This window comes from Radiomyces spectabilis, assembly GCF_025331425.1.
Source record: "Radiomyces spectabilis strain NRRL 2753 chromosome Unknown BYT42scaffold_18, whole genome shotgun sequence".
In the NCBI taxonomy this organism is placed as follows: domain Eukaryota; kingdom Fungi; phylum Mucoromycota; class Mucoromycetes; order Mucorales; family Radiomycetaceae; genus Radiomyces; species Radiomyces spectabilis.
Genome location: NW_026251943.1, coordinates 233546 through 247856, shown reverse-complemented (window position 1 = coordinate 247856; position 14311 = coordinate 233546). Strand labels below are relative to the sequence as shown.

The 14311-nt window shown below is 43.6% G+C and overlaps 5 protein-coding genes across 5 annotated transcripts; 1 reads left to right on the top strand and 4 right to left on the bottom strand.

The window, feature by feature from the left end:
• Window positions 1–1038: 1038 nt before the first annotated feature.
• On the bottom strand, window positions 1039–2304 carry BYT42DRAFT_618642 (cyclin-domain-containing protein; the record flags this gene model as incomplete). Its single annotated transcript, XM_051572304.1, has 2 exons — window positions 1039–1869; window positions 1954–2304. 2 exons carry the CDS (start codon window positions 2302–2304, stop codon window positions 1039–1041), a joined length of 1182 nt encoding a protein of 393 aa, XP_051418364.1.
• Window positions 2305–4905: 2601 nt separating this feature from the next.
• On the top strand, window positions 4906–8077 carry BYT42DRAFT_550150 (uncharacterized protein; the record flags this gene model as incomplete). The annotated part of the gene is made up of 7 exons (XM_051566115.1): window positions 4906–5205; window positions 5290–5438; window positions 5515–6055; window positions 6122–6699; window positions 6819–7141; window positions 7299–7484; window positions 7605–8077. 7 exons carry the CDS (start codon window positions 4906–4908, stop codon window positions 8075–8077), a joined length of 2550 nt encoding a protein of 849 aa, XP_051418363.1.
• A 293-nt stretch (window positions 8078–8370) lies between these two features.
• On the bottom strand, window positions 8371–9526 carry BYT42DRAFT_596052 (uncharacterized protein; the record flags this gene model as incomplete). The annotated part of the gene is made up of 2 exons (XM_051570907.1): window positions 8371–9194; window positions 9328–9526. The coding sequence occupies 2 exons, from the start codon at window positions 9524–9526 to the stop codon at window positions 8371–8373; spliced, it is 1023 nt and encodes a 340-aa protein (XP_051418362.1).
• Window positions 9527–9794: 268 nt separating this feature from the next.
• BYT42DRAFT_589354 (uncharacterized protein) lies at window positions 9795–10929 on the bottom strand. The gene is made up of 2 exons (XM_051570365.1): window positions 10369–10929; window positions 9795–10305 (listed from the first exon to the last, which is right to left on the bottom strand). Exons 1-2 carry the CDS (start codon window positions 10835–10837, stop codon window positions 10142–10144), a joined length of 633 nt encoding a protein of 210 aa, XP_051418361.1. The 5' UTR covers window positions 10838–10929; the 3' UTR covers window positions 9795–10141.
• Window positions 10930–11747: 818 nt separating this feature from the next.
• BYT42DRAFT_505635 (Alpha/Beta hydrolase protein) lies at window positions 11748–12834 on the bottom strand (the record flags this gene model as incomplete). The annotated part of the gene is made up of 2 exons (XM_051565040.1): window positions 11748–12356; window positions 12454–12834. The coding sequence occupies 2 exons, from the start codon at window positions 12832–12834 to the stop codon at window positions 11748–11750; spliced, it is 990 nt and encodes a 329-aa protein (XP_051418360.1).
• Between the last annotated feature and the right edge of the window lie 1477 nt (window positions 12835–14311).

Below are 14311 nucleotides of genomic sequence, written 5' to 3'. Positions count from 1 at the left end.
TCACACACGCACATTCATACCCACACGCGCACACATAAACACAGAAAGAGAAACACACACACGCATACACATGCATGTAGCCATTGATTGGTTACACCAGAATTTCCAGCCATCATCGTGGCATAAGGATAAACTCAAAAAAAAAAAAAACATGATTCAAGGGGGAACACCAGGGACTGAGAAAGGGCATATGGAAAAATATTAACCAATGGGGGGATTTGAGCTGGTCTTTTTTTTTTTTTGGGCGTTCAGCGGTTATCAATGATGACCATTTCCTTCTGTCACTATTGGCTCGGTCGATTTTCTTTTTCTTCTTTTTCTTTTCCGACAACACAAGGGTGGAAAGCGAAACGAAGGAAGAAATGTTGAGTGAACAATGACGGCTTTTTGGTGTGTTGGGAAAAAGAAGCTTCATGATAAAACACTTTCTTTTTCGGCACATGGTTCCAAACAACTAAAAAAGAACGTTCTTGGCGAATGGGTGATTTATTTTTATTCTCATCGTTCCCAATGACCATGTTCGAATGATCGGTAAAAAAAAAAAAAAATTTAACTGAGATAGGAAATGATCTTCTCAAGGCGCTGCATCGGAGAGATGGCCGGTGGGCAGGATACTGACTTTCTTTTTTTTTCATGTATCGGTCTTTTAAACATACATCTCACCCATTCATCACTCAGCATGTGATTTGACATTCTAGCGGATGATGTACAAAGAAAAGAAAAAAAAAGGGAAAAGGCGACCCGCACTATCCAATACACTAGGAATAAAATTGTCAGGCCCAAAACCAATACAGCATCATCAGTCAATCATTGACAGAAAAAATAATCAAGGCCAATCATGTAGGAGATTGTCAGTAAAAAAAAAGAGGACATGTTACAGTTTATTTTATGTACACAATGAGAAAGGTCGTTGAAATGATGACAATACTAAACTCCATTCGGAATAAGCAGTGATAATTAAAAAAAAAGAAGAGAGAAAGAATATTGAACAAAGAAGCAACAAGAAATATAAATGATGAACAAGAAACAAAAAAATGTTTACTCTATTTCGAGGCAACGCACTCTATGCGCCAATAACGCCGTAGGGTAATTGGCGTGGACAGCCGCCACGGCTGCTGCATGTACTGATGCAGCTGAATAAGAACGATACGGATCGATAGGTATGGCAGGAAGGCGGGAGGTAGATGATAAGGAAGATGAGGACCAGCTCAAAATGGGACGACACACACTGTTGACGGTAGTGGCATGTTGATTACTTGACCAAGACAGAATAGGATACGACGATGATGTATACACATGATGGTTGGAAGACAAGGGGTATGATGAAGTTGGTACTTGGGGAGGCTGGACAAAAGGATACGGTTGGCACTCATTTGGGGGTGTATAAGGCATGTCCTGAGGTAGGGATGCCGGTACAGGTAAAGGCAATGGATGTTGAGGTGTAGGTGCTGCTGCAATGGTGGTTGGAACAGAGGTGACAGAGGTAGTGGTGCTGGTGGTAGTTACGGGTGGCAAGGGATGATGGATGGATTGCAATCGTTTTGCAGAAGGGGAAAAGGAATCTTGCGCGGATCGTTTGACCGCATGATGAGGGGACGAAACCATGATGGGCATGGAAAGCGAAGGTGAAATGTTGGATTTAACAGATGACGACGAGGTGGAGGTAGATAAACGCGTAGGGACCTTGATAGGACGTTGGTGCATGATCAAGGCGGTTTGTTGAGCCGACGTGTACCATTGTTGACATTGATTTGACCAAGCAAAGAATTGCTGGTTGGAAATATAAATGCTGTAATTAAGAGCGGAAAGGAACTCCATCTCCATAATATTCAACTCAGTGACAGGAATGTGGGATACATCTGACCAAGTCTACATAAATTAAAAAATTATTATAAGTTCCTCTTTGTAAATAATGTTGCGATGGCAATAAAATAATTTTTTATTTTTTTTTACCTTGTTGGTATATGTGTTGTCATCCAAGTACTTGTTGGCGAGAACGAGGGCGGTGGTAAATAAGCGGATTTCCGATCCAATAGAAGCTCGAACGGAAGGATACGCGGATCGCAATCGATGGATGTAATAGAGCGCGAGTAAAATACACGCGCAGGAGATTTGGGTCGCTTTAAAAATTTTGGCGCAGAAATGTTTGAAATCGAGGTACCGTTTGGGATTCAACATGGCGGTTTGCTTGTTGAAGGAACCGGCCCAAATGCAAGGAACCACAATGGCGCAGAAATCAGCGAGTTGAATAGGATGCGTACATGACAGCAATGGCGGGAACATTAAACCATGGCTTGGTGACATTCTTTGTTCGGGACAATTTTCGTGGTAGCGATGGTGATAAATGGATACGTCGTCGTGACAGCGTGAATCTTTTCAGCAGGAAGTAAAAAAAAAAAAAAAAGACCGATAAACAAAGAGACAGGTCGACGGATATAATTGGCGTGTAGGTGTTGGAACTGTCTATATTTTTTTTGGCTTTTTTTTTTTTGTTGAATAGATTGAATGACTTTTTGGAAGGATTGCTGAAAAAAAGTCGTCAATCGATTTTATAAAGAGCAAGGAAAAAGAAAAAAAAAAGTGATGAGAGGTGAGAAAGAGAGAAAAAAAAGGGAAAATTATTGAGTGATGAATGTGGATCCTGTATTTATGTAGAACTTCGTTTCCAAATCAAGTAGGCAAACAAAAAAGAACAAAAAGAGAAACAGAGGTCGGAAACTTTTTCATCATGTTTTTGGAAAGGGCCCATTGTTCCACCTTGGCCTAGTTTGGCTTGTCGACCTTTTTCTGTCTCCGCTTTTTTTCAATCGCCTAAAGATATCCCATCCCGCTTATTCAAACACACCTATCGATTTGCTTCTATTCCATTGTGATAGTCTCCATCCTTCCTTCCCCTCGTCTTTCTAGTTCCCCTCCCCCCAAAAAAAAACTATCCCAAAAAAAACTCCTCTGTACGCTCCCCCCATACTCCCAATCTCTTCTTTGCAACCTCGTACATATTTTTCATTAGCGTTCCAAAATAACCAAGGTTACGCACAAAATTCAACTCCTCCACCTATCCCTCCCCTCTTCTCTTGCACACCTTTTTTTTTTTTCCTCTCCCCCCTAAATCTTGCATTTTCTCAGCCTTTTCCTTTGGTCCGCTCATACGGCTCATACGGTCGGTCCCCTTCTCTTTTTTTTTCACATCGATACATCTTCCCCTCCCCCCAACAGGGTACTTGTACGCCTAATCGCCAGAAGATCAATAAAAAAAAACCGCTCAGCTCTTTTTTAGTCCTTTTTCGTGCATGTCCCCTCCCCCCTTTTTTCCTCCCCCAAAAGAAAAAGAGAAAAATGAAGTTTTTTCCCAATATCCATTTATCCTTGTCTCTTATTTTTGGCTCCTCAAATTATTCAACCTGGTTTTTTTTCCCCCAATAGAAAAAGCTCCTGCGTTGGCTGGCTTTGTTTTTTTTAGTCCCATCTTCACATTGTCTGGTCCAGGTGAACGGGGAGTTATGGCTGTAGGCGTATCCTTGACAACATCATCATCAGCCATCATGCGTTTAAAATGTTTACCCACTCCGTTTCATCCTTTGAACGGTCTAAAAAAAAAAAAAAAAAGGACCTGCAAAATAACACAGAATATCACCGTCAAACTGGTAGTAAACAAAAAGGACCAAAAAAAACCATAACAAGACTCAGCATGTCAATCCATCCTACATGATGATGTGCAGCATGTAGGCATTGAAAAAGATCACATTACGCCAAAAAAAAAGTGATGATATTTCATTGTTTCCAAACCAGTTCTTTATGTCTGTTCTTACTTACTCGCCTTCATTGGTCATTTTTGTCCTACATTCAAGTCATTGCATGACCTTGCATCCTAAAACCCCCACACCGCCACCATGGCCTGCCAACATCATGTCTCCCCCTTGCTTTTTCTTTTGGCTCTTTCGTTTTGACTCTTGAAAAACTAAAAACTCCAAAAAAAGTCCTCCTTTACTTAGGAAAGAGAATATTGACGCCCCTTTTTATTTATCCAACCAAGGGCTTTTGGAAGATGTCTGACTATTCTCATCGATTGATCAATTGCTTAGAATTCATCGTTTTTTTTTTGTTATTCTCCTCAAGAACTCATCCCATACCTTTTTATCCCATTATTATTCATCGATAACGATGCTTTTCACCCTTTGTTTCCTTTTTTATCATAAAATCGGATCTTCTCATGTTCGGAATCAAATAGACTATGACAATAAACATTTATGCAGACCTAAAGCTGGATCAGATTCATTATCATGCTAAAAAGATCAACCAGTTCAACTCGTTAATTTTTTTTTTTTTTTGGCAAACATGGGAATGCTTATCAAATACAGGACGGTCTGCATGACCATCCTGGTTTTTTTTTTCTCGGTACATTTGTATTTGTATTGATGATGTAAATGAATATGTAGATGCTGTGTTCCTAGTTATCTGTCCGTTTATCATGCTCTCAAGGAGCAAGAAAAAGGGAACATGTCAACACTCATCAGATCTTTTTTTTTTTTTGTTGGGCTTGTAAAAAGATTACGAGATAATCATCCAGTAGATACTCAAAGCACAAAATCCATGGTGATGATCAGCACCGACCAAGAGAAGACGAAAAAGGCAATGGAAAAAAAAGAAACAAGGGATCCACGGAATGCTGATGAACAAAAAAGTTGGCGCCAAAAAGGAGACAGGAGAATCTCATCCCAGGGATCACCGCCAAAGGAGAGAGAAAGAGTGAAAACGGCCCATCCTTCCGTTTGAAATCCCGACCCACTTCCCTGACAGAGCATCAGTGCCCTGGGTTTCCCTTTTTTTTTTCCCTTTTTACTTTGCTGAACAAAGTTTATCGTGCACTTGGCTGCTTAATTATATATTTTTTTTCGGAAAACTCACATGTCAGCATCGACGGAGTCTTTCAAGGCGACAGTTTACTTGCCTGCCCTTGAACAACTCCTAGAGATTCAGGTCGACAAGGGTCACAATGTCAAAGACATTGTTCATGATCTCGTTCTTCACCATGACATCCCTGCTTACTTGACGATACCCGTATTATCAGCCCTCAAGACAACGATCGACAACCGAAATCCTCCCTCGTCTCACGTTATCATCCAACAAGACAAATCATCCCTACGCAATCACTTTGTCAACCACTATCAAGCCCATACCTTGCATTACCACAATAAGCCCGAAGAGGTTGGAGCCATCTTTTTCATTTTTACTTTGGTCTGTTCTCATGAAATGGGTAGGCTTATGGGATTCCTTTTTTTTTTTTCTTAGGATATTTTTCCGCGTGCTTATCATACACTTGTTCATTGTCCGATTACGTCCATATTCGATGCTTTACTACGTCTCGAACAAAGTTACGCTTTGGCCATCCAAGAACTCTACACTGCCGCCGAACATGAATTGACCGAAATTGAATCAAGGTAAACATCGCAGTCAACGAGCACGACTAGCGGCAACACCCATGCATCAGTAATAAACATGTATTTATTGTGATAGACACGCGCGTGAGATCGAGTCATCGTCTTCGCAAGGTCCTGCACAACAAAGCATGACGAACGTATTTGCACGTCATGTGGAAGAATTGGAATTGTTTCAGGCAACCATGGCCTCGGATATTCATCAAACACAGCAAACCCAACGACACGAATATCGAGAATTTGTGGTAGAATTGTATCGTGAATACCAGGCTCGACTGTCTACTTTATCCGACAATGATCGTCATCAACAACTGGAAGACGCGCTGGCCGTCGCAGAAAAGACATTGGATGGGAAAGAGATCGTGGCCACCGTCGCAGCGAGGATGCGCCAGTGGACCCATAAGAAGGAAGGGACCTCTATCCACAGTCAACGCAGCCAACGCAGTCAAAAAAGCCACACCACATCTCAGTCGCATGAACTCGCCTCATCACCTGTATCGCTACGACGGGGTCGCGTCGGTTCATCCGCCAGCATCGGCAGCCAATCGCATGCGTCCCCCCTTGCTTCCAGTCCAACTGAGCCGGTCTCGTTGACACGAAGCGCATCGCAACCAGAAAAGGTAAATGCTTCATGTCCTTGTTTTTTGTTTGCTTGGTTTTAACCTGGAGAAACCGTTGTGGGATAGGCCGCTTTTCAGAAAATGGTCAAAGATATTCAGGAAATGGGATTCAGCAAAGAACAAGCCGAATGCGCTTTAATCTTGACCAATAATCACATGGAACAAGCCGTCATGCTACTCGTCGAGAATCCCAGTAAAATGAATGCCGCATTAGCCTCTCAAGCTGCAGCTGCTGCTGCTGCTGCCACCCCCACCAGTGGACAACGATTACCTCAAACCACTTCCAGCACTCCTTATCGACGTTCGTCTTCGTCTCTTAGTCAAATTCAGCGTCCTACCTTTAGCACCGCTTCTTCTCCTGCTCATTCGCGTCACAGCAGTTGGAATGAATCGCATATGCCTGCTTCAACACCTCGCCGTCACTCGTGGCAACGCATGGCTAATACATCCGCCTTTCTGAGTCTCATGGGCAACAGTGGCACCGCAGCCTCGGGTAAATCAACTCCCGGCAAAGGATGGAGTCCCATTTCGTTTCTACAACAACAAAAACATGCCATGGAAAACACCAATCTGAGCTCTGTACGCAAATTGGGTGGTTGGCTAGGCAAAGCCATGGAAAATTTAGGAATAGAGCACGATGAAAGGTAAATGCAAAACAGTCAAAAAAAGAATGGTCCCTTTGTGGCATGACTGCTACAGGTCGTCAAGGGTCATAGAGGTGAATGGGATGGGTCAACTTACGGTAGTTTGTGATGTCTTTTAGTGATCCACGTTTTGGTTCGTCATCCTCAGCTGCGCTCACATCCGTGAATACACAGCAACTTGTGGAATCGTTTTCGATCTCTCTAGGCACCGCGCAAATCAAATCATCGCATAATCTGCGATTATTAGTGGCCGACGTGACCTCTGACATTTTCAATCCGGACTACGATCCTCCCAGAGAAATGGCCTACCACGCCCAAACCGCCACCAAGTTATACACCAATCATCTGAGTGCCATGGTCGTCTTGGTAGAACTCAGTGAACTGAAGCGTGGCAATAGCCTTGATTGGCGTCTGTACAAAGCAGGCAAAGGCAGTAACAAAGGTAAGAAGAGAAAGAAAAAAAAAAGACACCTCACTTTTGTGAACATCGGTTCGTCCTCTCCTTCTCTCCCGCACCTCTCGTCTCCTTTCCTCGTCCTTTCTCCCCAACCCCCTCTTTTGGGTTAGAAAGGAGAAGAAATTAATGATTTGGAATCTAGCTTTGTTTGAGCGATGTCAGCATTCCACGGAATTCCATTTCCCGGACATTGATACCCAACTGTCCACCATTCAGGACGATTTCGTAAATATGATTGACGAATTACAGGAAGGCACATTTTTCATCACCCGGCATTCCAATCTACCCTTGACCCAAGTGATATTTCATTTAATCATTGACTCCCAAGGTAAGAAGAAGAAGAGCTTTTTTTTTTATTGCATTGGTACTTTTGTTGTATGCACAAAAGGTGTTGGAAAGAAGAGATTTTTTTTTTCTAAAAACCTCTCCTCCTTGATTTGCACATTAGCGGTAACGACGACGGAATTGACCAACCGCCATGCACTGATTGTTGGTTTACGCAATATTCTACGATTGACGACTCGATTTGATATTTCGTCACTGTCCATTCCATTGCTGTTATTACCCGATTGCTTCCTAGAAGCTCCCGAACATCATTTCACCTTGTTGGATCAGCCGCAAAAACATGCGACGTGGCTGCAAAAACGAGGCGAAGTGATCATGAAATGTGTAAAGGGATTTCTCATTGAAAATTCCCGCAGTGGAAAACGATCCCAAAATGAAGGAGTGGATCGAGCGGAGTCCGTGTTTGGAGGTGGTATGCGGAATATTGAATTCCTTCTCCCCAACCATCCTGTTGTCTATGGTCAAACCCACCCCGTCTCATCCTCCACCGTTCGTGCATCAGCTTCATCGCAAGAAGTCGAATGGGGCTTTCAAGAATTCCGCTCTCTCTTGACAAATATTTTTAGAACCAACTAACATCTTCTCCCAACCCCCACCCTCCCGCAAATCAGTAACAGAAACAACCAAAAAATACCTCTCCTCGATGACATCCTCCGTACATCGTTTCAGATATCTTTTTCTTTTTCTGTCTCAAGGAAACATTCAACCATTAGGAAAAAAGGAGATTCAATCCACAAAAAGGGGGATAGTGAATTACAAAAAAAGAAAAGAGTGGATAATATAAAGCCCAATCAGACCACAATCATGTCTTTGTTGTCTACATTTTGTTTCCATGCAACCGGCTTTGTCTCTTTTTCTTTTTTTTTCATTTAGAAATTACCGCTAAATAACAGTTCAATGGCGGCATTCACATTGCCTCCGGTAGCTTGCAAGGCACGAATGTTTTTGGCGGCATCCCAGAATCCCATTTCATTTAGTTGCTGCAGTTGGACTTGGAATCGTTCTTCGGGGGAACGTGTATCGGTCGGTGCAGCGGCGGGCGATCCCATGCCTGCTCCGAATAAGGCTGCCATACGTTGTTGCAATTGAGGATCAATCGCAGGAGCATTGCCAAACGCAGCAAAAGGATTGGCGGTCGGTTGTGAAGAAGGTGTTTGCTGTTGCTGCTGTGGCGCGGGGGACTGACCGGTCGTAGGTGACCCAAACAGGTTCGGGGATGCTCCAGCTCCGCCTTGCATTTGTTGCATAGCCGATGCCATGGTAGCCATTTGACGAATCATATCGGGATTGGAAAGCATCTGTCGAAACTCTGGAGACTGCATCATGCCTCGAATTTCGGGTCCCATGGTAGATAGTTGAGGATTGCTGGCAATAATGGACTCGAGCACGGCCGGGTTTTGCAATACCGTGGACATGTACTGCGCAAACATGGGATTCTGCAACATTTGATTCATCACGCCTGGATCGGGAGCTCCAAAACTGTTGCCCATAGCACCGGCCCCAAACCCTGTACCAAACATGCCAAACGGATTGCCTTGCATGGGCGAGCCGACGTTGGGTTGTCCGCCAAAACCACCAAAAGGATCGGCAAACGTGGATGGTGTTGATGATGGATTGGCAGGGTTGCTTGTTGTCGTTGATGTTGTGTTGGCACTGGGCGTGGCAGCGGTGCCCGTCGTACCTGCCGTAGTACCTGGCGTTGCAATACGTTACTTTAGTTGTTCACCTTGGTCTCACCCTGACGATGAGTAGGGGATGGCGCTAGGTGTTTTTCTTACCTTGAGCCGCTGGGGGCTGGGATCCTTTTACCATATGAATCGTGTTACCGTCGGCAATCTTGCAATCAGCCAGAGTATCTGGATCTTTTAACACGCGACCAGAGTAGATTAAACGTTGTCGTTCCACAGGTGCATCGGTTTGTTCTGCGATGGCCTTTTTCAAGTCGAGGACGGTCTTGGTGGTTTCAATGGTAATGACAAACTTTTTATCACTGGACGATTTGATATTGATATTAACAGTCGACATTGTAAAACTTAAAAAAAAAGAGAGGACAAAGAAAGAAAATGCTAGATCTTTTTGAGTGCTCTTTTCTTTGTCACCGATAAGCAAAATATCACCACAAATTCAGCATCAGCCGTGAAATCCCTCAGCGCCTAAATTTTTGGGGGGAAAAAATGACGTGTCGTGTGTCCAAAACGGCGTTCAACCTGAGAAACGAAGAAATTCACAAAACCTTGTGATTTATTGTATGGTGTTGTTGAATGAATCAAGAGAATAAAGAATGAATTGATGTGTGAGAAAATAAAAAAAAAGAAAAAAAAGGTAATATACAAGAGAAATGATATATGGAAATGCGAAATGTATTTTTGTATTTTCTCTCTTTTTTTTTTTCTTCTTCTCCTGTTTTGGATACGTATCGTGGGTTCGCAGCCATCGATTTATGCCGATTTCTTCTTCTTCTTCTTTTGTTTATCATCGTCGTCCTTTGCCCGTTTTTTCTTCTTGTCGGATTTCACCTCTTTAGGTTCCACCGCACTCTGGCTAACAGGTCGTCGTACACCTTCCGGTCCCACTTGTTATCAAAAGAACCATGAATGAGCCCACTATTCCATTTAATATTTTTACGTCCATGATCATGCACTACTCACAGGTATCAAAGCCGTAAGGTTTAAACTCCATTTTCATGCCTTCGGGTTGCGTTCTTTTGGTGACAGGACGATTCTTGATCTCTTCCGCCAACGCCAACGAATCGGGGACAGCCACCTCTTCATCCAGAATCAGTTCCTGGGCAAACGGCTTGGGAGCTGCAATAGGAACGTTTGATCAATAACTAAACCCCGTTGTTCGTTTCCTGCGCGGCTCCTTACCAAAAACAAACTGTCCATTCTTCTCTCGAGACGGTACAAGACAAGTGAATCCGTTCATTTCTTGGCCACTGATACCAATATCGTTGTCCTCTTCGCTCGCATTGGATTTGTCTGTATTCTTGGGTACTCTGTACAAGGCAAAAGACTCGGCATCGTCACCTTCACCTTTCTTGAGTTTGCCAAGCGCCTTCCGGGACGACGCACTGGGAACCTTGATCTTCATAGAAGCCAATTCTTCCACCGTAACCTGGTTTTGTCGGTTGATTAAAAATAAAAAAGAGAACCATGGAAGCCAAAATACGCCAATGATGCTTACATTATCCGGAATGCGAATCAACCACAGTTCTTTATCGTCGTCGAGAAGCTTTTCGTAATCAAACTCGCTCGGATGGCTCGAAAGCGCACTGACAAAGCCGCTGGGAACTCTAATGACAGTGGTCTGTAAGTAATTACGCTCCAGTTTCTGCATCAATTGGTTGAAAAAAAAAAGACACGATTAACCCGTACCCAATGTGTTCGGTTTCCATTTTATTACGTTCTGATGCGACGGGATCAACGACTGCAAGCGAACAATATGAACAATAAGCGGAGTGGGTGCTTTTTCCTGGTGGAAAACCGGTCACAGTTACTGGCAAAACGCTGTCACTGCTCCTGGGGTTTCTTTACCCAGCGCAAGCCAACCTCGATATGTCCCTCTATTCGTAAAGTGTACTATACTAATTATTATTTCTCTAAATGATTTTTTCTATAACAGTAAGGGAAGGAGCTATGTGTTTGCTTGTCATAAGAAGCATGAAAGAAGGATGCCGGTGGCTTTGGGGACATACGGGGTTCGTTGCGCTGTTTCAATCAAGCCAATGATATAAGAGATGTGGCCGTTCTGCAATTTTCTGAAGGACTTGCCCCACTCGACGGGACCCGCCCATGAACGGCTTCCCCATAACATATTGCAAGCAATGGAGCTGTCGGCCACTATTGCATAAACCGTCACCCAGTGCGCATCAACATGGACAAAAAAACGATTAAATGGCTGTACAGAACTTGTCATTATTTAGAATGCTTCAAATCAAAAGAATTAAGGGATACGGGCTATAAACAAAAAAACAAAAATGAGGGAAACATAGACATCATTGGTAGGCGGATAATGATACAGGTGATATATAAGAGGAGGAAGGGTTGACATTTTTCGGGGAGGGAGGTGGGGAGAGGAGGGAAACAAGGTTAATGGCCTTGCTGGTATAAACGATCGGCTAGTTCCACATAAAAGTCTATGCGATCAAATTTCTCTTTTCCGGTGCGCCAGCGATAAGGTACATGACTAAAGTTGAGCAAGCAAAGAGTGAGTAGCGAGTCTTACTCGGCTAACAAATAAAAGAAGCTCACCTTTCTCCGCTGAGATCCCAGTGATCGGCTTCAAGCGTTTTCACGTACTGACCCCATTTGGCACTTTGTACGCTGACGATACCGTCGTTATCGCCTTCTTTCTTCTGCATATAGTTCCAGGGCATCCCCAGCATCGAAGACCATGCAGGAATATCGGCCGCAGCACCGTACGAATAATAAGCGACTCGACGATCGTCTGGTGTGTTGGGGTTGAAGTGATATTTACAAAAATCCGTCGTCAAATTCGCGTATGCCGGGGCATCAAACCATTGCACGAGCTTTTGCATTGCCGGTTGCCAGAATTGGCCAGGTGAAGACGACGTTAAAGTGAGAGGTTGGTTCTCTTCGTACCGCATGGTGGCTTTTAGAGCCGAGATGGAAGAACCCGAGTGCGCATTCCAGTAACGGTGGGTCTGCATGGGGTTGTTCTGTTTCAAGGCCCCATCAAGCAAACTGTCGCTCAAGTTTTTGCCTACTCCCACATGATTGCGAAACCAATCCATGAGCGAGGATCCGCGGTGAGGAGTACAAACTGTCGACAGTGACTGAACGTCATATTGTCGTTGCCGTATATGGGAAATAAGATAACGACAATCCAGTCCACCCTAAATTTAAATTTCATGCGTCAGTATAAACCCTTTGATTCATTGATCTCGATGGTGACTTTTTTTTCCTCTTTTTTTTTGGCGTGATTTAACTTACCATCGAATGAGCAATAAAGTTGACTTTTTTGTGATGCATGATTTGTTGAAGAACGGTGTGAAGTGTGTGGGCTCGTTCTTTAATGGATCCAGCTTTCGGTACTCTGCTCACAACGACTTTGGCGCCCAATTTTGCCAAAGCGTCTTCAATTCCGCACCAATAATGCAACTGCAACGAAGGAAAAGCCTCGGGTCCCCAAAGATCAAATCCGTACAATCCGTGACAGAGAACAATAGGTTCTCTGGGAGCCCGATAACCCGGTGTTACGGGGATATTTAAATTATGAACGGCTTGATTAGTGATGGTGGTATTGGTGGCGATGGAAGAGGTATCAGAAGTAGAAGAGGTGGTGGGAGAAAAGAAATCCGTAACAGCCACCATATCCACCGAGGTTCCATCTTGATGTTTCAGTCTTGTGGGATACAATATGCGTAACGTTTTCTCGCTCGTAGGAGGAGACGATGACACCTGTAATTTTCGCTTGTCATGGAATAGTTTGCGCGGTTTCTGCAACAGCAAGGCGAGAGAAGACGTGTTCAAAGATGAGTGCAAGTAGTTGATGAGGTGATAGAGAGTAACGGTGACCATAGAGTTTGACAGAAAACAGAGAGAAAAGAAGGAAGAAAAAAGAAAGAGTGGATCGTTAATAAAAGCTGGGAAAAAATAATGACCTGTTCACACCGTGCAGTTAGATCATGGGGTCACTCACATCATTCCATCTTTTGTTCGTCCTCTTCGTCCTGAGCGGACATTGAATTTATCCCCAATCTGCTGCTTGGTTTTTGGGGAATTGGCATTAGACGGACCTTGGCACTCGTTTTTTACTGGTGCCAATCAGATTGAACCAAGTAACATGCTGCGGAAACCAATTCCTCCATCTTCCATGATTGGTCAAAGATATATCATGAAGCAAGATTGGGTACCAACATTATTTTCAAACGTACATCCATATCCCATGGAAGACCCGAAATTCAACTCGGTGAAAATGAATGAAACATTTTTTATTTTTTTATTTACTGCATGTGAGAGATTCACTGGTTGAAAGCTGTCCATGGCAGCAGTGATTCCTTTTTCCCTGATGGTCCCTTAATTGATCAAAAAAAGTAGGGTAGTTCTTACTTCCGATTGCCTAAAGTTGGAGTTCTTGAAAGCAGCTTATGTCGCCACCATCAGTCCTCATATTAACCAAACCTTTTTTATTCCGAGCAACCGTTGCTCGGTGACACTTGCCTGGGTCATTGCCACCATATTTGGTATTACCAAAAAGGATACTCCAAAAAATACGTCAGTGACCCTCATAACAGCCTATTGGCTGCTTGCTCCCAAACTGGCATGACCCACAGCTTTTTGGGCTTAGGCCGATGGATAGCCACAGGCACTAAAGTGAGAAGCAAGTTTGCGCGACTTGTATTGCCTGGACAAACTGAAGCTATCCTTTTTCCATTCACGAAAATCTTCCATCAGTGATGGAAGCATTCCCACTCTGGTTACTTGCACTTGTATCTTAAATCGACAACCCCTCTTCCTTTTTTTTTTCTGGTTTGACAAAAAAAGAGACAGAGAATAAAAGCTCTTGGATTACCAGGAATAACAGAAAAGATTAGAAACCATCGATGCCGCCTCAGAGCATGCATTGTACCAGAGCAATAGTATGCTTCTAGCTGTGGGTGCATTTTAGACGCATCCGTGGATTGCAACTACGTGTGACCTTTTGGAGTCCTCAGTCTTTTTCCAGCCAGACCGCGCACTGCGCAAAAGGTCAACCGTCTTTTTGACACTCCAAAGAAAACGACGGGCAGCTGCAACATGTTTGGTGCCTGCAAGAAGTCATCAACGTAGAACATAGATGCCGTTTTTT